Genomic DNA, 7,500 nt, shown 5'->3' with positions numbered 1-7,500 from the left:
CTCCCTCGCTCCCCGCCCCGCTCTCCAGGTAGTTGTAAGTCTCGTAGTCCCTCTCCTTGACCACGTACCGCTTCGCCGAGCTTCCATCGTTCTCTCTTGCTCTCTGCTCGGCCCTTCGACGATGCTCACGGGTCACAAAGGATACCACGTCCTCGACCTGGAGGCGTCGCCCGTCACCACGCCCCACGCCTGCCCATGGGTCCATGGCGAGCTTGTTAAACGATGCACAGAACCACTTTAAGTAAATTTCCTTCTACGTTCGCTGATCATCTCCTGCGTTGAAATTTAACGTTACAGACAATGCGTCCACTGCTTGTAAGCCGACGTTTAAATTCGAAATAAATTTCGCCCCGGGAGAGAAAGCCTTACGTGTAAAATAATATTACTGACGTAAATGCAGCTTTTCCTGAATTTTTTCTTTGTATTCTCTGTTTAAATAGTTCCGGATGACTATTCTGTAATAATAACAAAAATAATGATTGACACTTGTTTACTCCACGAAAGACTTCACACAACTGTAGAGTTTCAAACATTGCCTGTGTCTGACGTCGCCATGGCAACGGCGTCATATCACCTGCGGTCGAATCCCTCGATCGATTAAAGGAAAGCGTGCTCATGTGCATTAAAGGGAGCACGGCCAATGGTGCACCTACCAATTCACCAATCGTTATGTATCTATATGTATATCTATATCTGCCTTTATATCTATGTCTATAGTTGACCATTCATCTGTCGTTCTACTTGTCTCTCTCCTAACCCCCCTCTCTCTCCTACTCTTTCTCTATCTATCTCTCCTATTCTTTCTTTCTCTCTCTCTCTCTCTCTCTCTCTCTCTCTCTCTTACCCACCCTCTCTCTCCTACTCTCTCTCTCTCTCTCCTATTCTCTCTCTCTCTCTCGCTCTCCTATTATCTCTCTCTCTCACTCCTATTCTTTTTTTCTCTCTCTCTCACTCTCTCTCTTTCTCTCACATCACACAAATACATACGCATACATCCGCACACATACACATAGTCCACACATACAAACACACATACACACATGCCCGCGCGCGCGGGCATGTGTGTGTATATATATATTATGTGTATACATAACATATATATATATATATATAATATATATATATATATATATATATATATATATATATATACATATATATATATACATATATATATATATATAATATATATATATATATATATATATATATATATATAATATGTATATATATATATATATATATATATATGTATATATATATATATATATATGTATATATATATATATATATATATATATATACATATATATACATATATATACATATATGTATATACATATATATATATATAGATATAGATATAGATATAGATATAGATATAGATATATATTCATCTAGTCATGTATCCATGAGTGATTTTCTTTTTGAGACTCGTAACATCAACACAGCTACGGTCATATTTATTTCCAGACGTCTCGAAGTGATCACACCTCACAAAAAAAAAAAAAAAAAAAAAAAAACGATCCGTAAATATAAAACAATACAGAGTAAATGACTGGTTCAAAACAAAATAAACATAAACTCTATATAATGATTCTGAAAGTTGCTAAAAAGGCAGTAGCCACTTTCAGTTCAGGTGAAACAAGTAAATAGGTCAATTGCAAAATATTATAATTACTAAAACAATTAAACGCTACAACAAAACGTATCATCACTTTTAAAGAAGTGAAGATAAACTTAACTGCTTCCTCCGATGCATTAAAGATTTTGTGAGGACTCTGTTTATAGTAGTTTATTTGAACCTGAAGTTCTATTTGGATTTCAAGAAAAATCACAAGATAGTTAACTTAAGCAGACTCAGTTAACAAATGGAACTTTTAATAACAAATTAGCAAAGTTTTTGGTCCCAATATTGATTCCTCTAAAAAAAACTGAATACACAGTGGGCAGTGTAAAATATACATCTGCCCTAAAATTAACAAGCCAGTGTTTATGTACAATCGCTGTTCACTAGTGTTCCAGTAGAGGAAGCCACTACCCTCATTGTAAATTAACTTTTGAATTCTGATGAGTATCCACAACAGCTAAAGCTCTTTATCTAGCAACTGCTGACTCTGTTTTCACTGTCAGTGAGAAAGTTTACACATAAACTATTGGTATGGCTATCGGAATGGCTCATCCATAGGTCCGACCTATGCCGACGCCTGTCTAGTTTGTTACCACGAAAAGGAGTGGTTAAAATGTCCCCTTGATTTTAAAATTAAATTATACCACAGATATGTAGACGATACATTTATCTTTTTAAATGACAGCTCTCAAGTCGAGCATTTTTTCAGTATATAAATACAAATCATCCATGTTTAAAGTTCAAAAAATCAGAAATCTCTTTTTTTGACACTAACAAATGATATTGGCAATCGCACCATCATCAGTTTACAGAAGACCTACATCTACTGATTTTGGTTTGAATTACTAGTTTCACTTCCAAAATATTCAAACCTAATGATATCGCACCTTTGATCAACAGAGCCTATAATACCGGCTCTGATTACGTAAGTTTTTGTATTTCATCCCCTAGAAAAATATTCTATAGAGTATGAAGAAAATTTATGAAAACTAAGCATACCCCTTCTACTCCAGTTACAACTGTTGCAAAAGACATATAATAAATACAATCAAGGAACTACAACATATATTCAAAGATATTTCCTCCAAATACAATACCATATATCCTTCAATTCTGTGTTGCCTATCAGTTCACATATTCGATATGTGGGTAACACCACACGTTCTCTGCAACACGGTACCTTATTAGAGCACATGGGAAAGTCTTACAGACATTTATCCAAGTTCACCATCTGTAATCAGTGAACACTTTCAGTCCACTAGACACCTACTCATACGGAGCTAAGTCATATAATTCAAAGTATCATGTTGGATACATTTAATAGAAAAAAATATTTCCTCAGCATAGGATTTTTGCATAAGTATCCCCACAAGATATAATCGTTTTCTTACAAAACTTAAGTTGTCGTCTTCTTATATGTTTGGTAAACTTGCGAATTATGCTAACTTTTGCAGTTTACTATATAAACCGATATGGAGGCATACAAAGTCTCACTGAATGACCTTAGATTATTGAGGATATCAGTATACAGATATATACCAGTTTTTGACCCTCCATATCGCTGTCTATACTACCATCTGTTGTTGTTGTTTTCACTGTTAGTACTTGTTAATTTTTACTTTTAATAAGTTTAACATCATATTAGCCAGTAGTTTTATCAATGTTACTATTAGCATAGTTATTATCACCACTACTACTCCTACTGCTACCACTTTATATGGCTTCCAATACCCCTCCCCCCTTATAGCAAAGCCTATTCAACTTTGTACGGAAGTCTTGGGGTGGACGAAATCATGACCACTTGTCAGGACAGAACTGTGACTTTTGAGCTATCATATCTTTTTTAGTTCAGATTACAAATAAAAAAATTTTCTATCCTATTACAAAGTGAATTCATACTCTAAATATATCACCCAGTTCATGTTCGTCCGGTTGAGGAAAAAGGCAACTGGTGGACCTATAAAGTGTTATATATCTAGACTGCACTATTCATCGGAAGAATGTACACATCTAAAATGAGAGAGCAACATACATTTTTTTACCAGCGAAACTGTAGAATGTAAATCTAAAAGTAACAGAGTTTTAAAAAAGGAAGTTGAAATAAACAGGTGACTATGTTCAAATTCAGGTACGTAGCTGAGGTAGTAGATCATTTATCAGACTGCACAAAGATTCCAGACCTTTCAAACTTGAAAGAGGTATCAGACAAGGTGACACAAGCTCACCGAAACTGTTCACTGCTTGTCTTGAGAAAGTTTTTCGGAAACTTAACTGGGATCAAAAAGGCATCAGAATAGATGGCGAATACTTAAACTATCCTAGATTCGCAGACGACATTATAATTCTTGCCAAGAGCGGACAGGAATTAAACCAGATGTTACACGAACTCAGTGTGGAAAGTTTGAAGGTTGGGCTGAGTATGAATTTGAAGAAAACCAAAATAATGACAAACAGTCACCTAAATGAAGATATCAAAATAGAACTTGATAACAATGAGATTGAAGTGGTCCAAAACTACATCTATTAAGGACAGCTTATCTCTGCAAACTCCAAAGAACAAGAAATTAAACGAAGAATAATAATGGGATGGCAAGCTTTCGGCAGAGCAAGTACAATATTTAAGAACATGGACATCTCACTAATTCTCAAACGTCAAGTCTACAATCAGTGCATTCTACCAACTGTCACATATGGTGCAGAAACATGGAACCTAACGAAGAAGGAAATGTTGAAACTAAGAACAATGCAAAGAGCCCATGAACGAATCATGCTTAACATCACATGGCGTGATAGGAAAACAGCTGAATGGATTAGGGAACAAACAAGAGTGAGAGATATTTTGTAAACGATCAGCGAAGTAAAATGGAGATGGGCAGGACATGTTATAAGAAGGACTGACAACCGATAGACTACAAAAATTACCCACTGAATACCGAGGGGCTTCACAAGAAATAGAGAAGGCAAAAACCAAGGCGGAGAGATGACTGAGACAAAGCCGAGAAGAACTGGCACAGAATAGCGCTGGATCGGCAAAGATGGAAAGAATTAGGGAAGGCTTATGTCCAACTATGGACCATTACAAGCTGAGAAGATGTTCAAATTATCACTTGTGGTGTACGCCGTTAATATGAGTTGAAGACCTATGACTTAGAGCAGCGGTTCTCAACATTTGTTTCTATCCTTCCTCCTCCATGGCTCTTTACTCTTCCATCCCAACCCTCCCTCTCCCGTTGATGTATTGAAAACGTTAGTTCAACTGCTCTATTCAGCACCTGTGACACAGACAGGGACTTAAACTGAGAAATCTTAAATAATCCATATATATCAAAATGAATTAAAGAATAGAAAAATGAAAAATCTATTCGGGTTGGCTTAATGCAGATTCTTAACATTATTTAGAAACAACACTTTTGACAGCCCTCCGTGGCCCCTCTAAATTCTTGCTATGGCCCTCAGTTTGAGAATCACTGACATAGAACATATAGAATACATAATATTCCGTACTTACTCACTGATCCATGTTTTTAAACTGCCTTCGGCGGCCCCTATTTCTTAGCTCATTCTACAGAGGAAGGTGGTTTTGACTTCAGCAAGCCTTGTGCAGAAAGCAACACTCTGGCCTTGTACTATCCCTTCAGCTAACATAATGATGATCTATCTTTTCCTATCTTTGATATTACCAATGAGCAGGTCTGTTAGTACATTGTATGTATTGTCTATATAGAGGATATCATATATGGGACATTATAAAGCACTGTTTTTTGTGTAGATAAAATTGAAAGCACATAAATGAAGTTTCGCAAACGTCTATCGGCAATTCCCTTTTGCTACCTCCATTATAGTTTCCGATTAACCGTCTGAGCACTTGCTCTTTTTCTAGAAAAATTGTACTACTTCGTTCTGAGTATTACAGTGTGTTGGTGTCACTATATTAACATGCTTGTTAGTAGAACTGAATTAATCTTGTAAAGTATTAGTTTCAAGGCATTGAGTTTTTACCGCATATTTTCAATGCCATGTCTCCGGTATTTTTTGTCGCATAAAATGGGACTGAGATGATTCATGGGACTCGAGGGTTAATGTTTTTTTCTTTGGAGAGCTGCAAGTGTGTTAGTTAGAAGGAAGATAAGCTACATCAAAGATGTCTGCCTGCGCTCATATTGTTGATGATACTCCTCCCTACTCATTACGTTAGCCGGCTGTCTAGATTGGTGTCAGCCCTGACTGTGTTTTGAGTTTATTAGATAATATGATCTAGTCTATCTCTTTTCTCCACATGCCTAAACGTATCTCTTGAGCTTTGGTATATTTCGCTCTCCACTGATTTTGGATGGCTTCCCCGATAGAATAGTGGTGTGACCACCAGAGCTTTAAGAACTAAAGGTACTGCTGGAGTGCCATATACAACAGACACAAACAGGTCGTTTTTCGTATCATACCTTTGGGAACTTGACGTTTCATCTGTTCGTTAAGATTCTTTGAATGCTTCGGGTGCCATTGTCCATGCTGCTGTGTCTATCGTGACACTAATATTGCCATTATTATTAATACTGATATCGTTATTACTATTATTAGCATTACTGCACACACTAAAACATACACATACTCAATGTGGTATGTGTGTATGTATGTATGAGTATATACATGCATATATAAATGTTTGTAAAGGATATGTACAAAGTATTGAAAGGTCAATGTGTTAGTAAAGGATATGTACAAAGTATTGAAAGGCCAATGTGTTTGTGCAGGATATTACGTCAGTTTTTTAGTGAGTAAAGGAAAAATAGAATATAACTAATTAGACACATTACAGGTCTTTCATTCTTGATAAATATGAATTAGATAATAATGATATAAATCATATATATCTTTTGCGTGGTGCAGATTCCCCGGCTCTGTCAGAGGTCGGTAAAATTTATTCACCGGGATAATTGATTAGAAGTATTATTTATAAAGTAACAGCTTTCGGACAATGTTTACTCTGAGACGTTTATATTCGACTCAAGAAGTGGATATTTACAAATATAGAACCTTACATTTCTTATACTTTTTATCTGTATTACTCGCTTTTACTGAGATATAAGACTTACATGAAATTAAGGAAAAAGTAAATAATTTGAGTGGAAGAATTTTAAAAGGAATCGTAACGAATTTCTCCAGTATGACTATGCAACCCGGAAATAAAATTGGTAGAGCTGTCAAGGGCCATGGAAGAGCCAGCTGATTAAGGTCATTTATTTACACTTATTACACGTCAGGTGATGTATTATCAGCATTTTGTTTGTATTCAGCACAGTTTTGAATAGTTTGAAGTGTAGTTGACTATTCGGCGATGAGATAAGGTGATGCGAGAGGTGGAAGCTCAGAAAACCGTACATACGGTAGGCTGGAGATCACGGATTAATGATTTTGATCAGAAAAAAATATTGATAAAAAAAGAAACACACATTAGTTGGACAAGTGAAGAGTAAATGTATTGTTATTAACAAATAAATACCTACAAAAATGATTTGGATCACCTTTCTTTGATTTTATGACATAAAATAGATGTTCTTGTAATGTTAAGAAAATCATATTTTGGATAGCCTGTTATAGATATCATACTTAGTAATATTTCTTAGGCAAAATTATAGGTAATTCTTGAACATTAAGACTGCCTCCTCCTGAGACAGATTCATATAGTTGCTGCAGTATCTGCCGCTGTGGCTCTCATTCAAAGGCTAGAAAGAGTTTAGACTGGTTCCTTTCATGGCATTGAATAGCCAAGAGGGTCTTACCAAACTATACATAATGTAAATTTGTTAGCCTTTTCTAGAGCACTAACAGAGCAGAGGCCATCTGTATTGCTAAAACTGCAGTTCTAAATGTTC

The 7,500-nt window shown here is 35.8% G+C and overlaps 2 protein-coding genes across 2 annotated transcripts in view; one reads left to right on the top strand and one right to left on the bottom strand.

Annotated features, from left to right (window-relative positions):
- The window catches only part of LOC122247597 (uncharacterized), a 3,176-nt gene extending 2,671 nt beyond the window's left edge, over positions 1–505 (bottom strand). The window contains exon 1 of the mRNA XM_043006995.2: positions 1–505. This exon is cut by the window's left edge and continues 497 nt beyond it. Coding sequence (XP_042862929.2) covers positions 1–205 — 205 coding nt within the window. The 5' untranslated portion in view covers positions 206–505.
- Positions 506–6,812: 6,307 nt separating this feature from the next.
- LOC122247594 (coiled-coil domain-containing protein 186) overlaps positions 6,813–7,500 on the top strand; it is a 33,654-nt gene continuing 32,966 nt past the window's right edge. Inside the window, exon 1 of the mRNA XM_043006987.2 lies at positions 6,813–6,888. The gene's annotated coding sequence lies outside the window, so the exon portion shown is untranslated. The remainder of the gene's footprint in view (positions 6,889–7,500) is intronic.

Source organism: Penaeus japonicus, unplaced genomic scaffold (assembly GCF_977035675.1).
Source record: "Penaeus japonicus unplaced genomic scaffold, GWHDUDI00000001_assembly GWHDUDI00000016, whole genome shotgun sequence".
NCBI lineage: Eukaryota > Metazoa > Arthropoda > Malacostraca > Decapoda > Penaeidae > Penaeus > Penaeus japonicus.
Note: the sequence above shows the minus strand (reverse complement) of the source record. Positions and strands in the feature narration are given on the sequence as shown.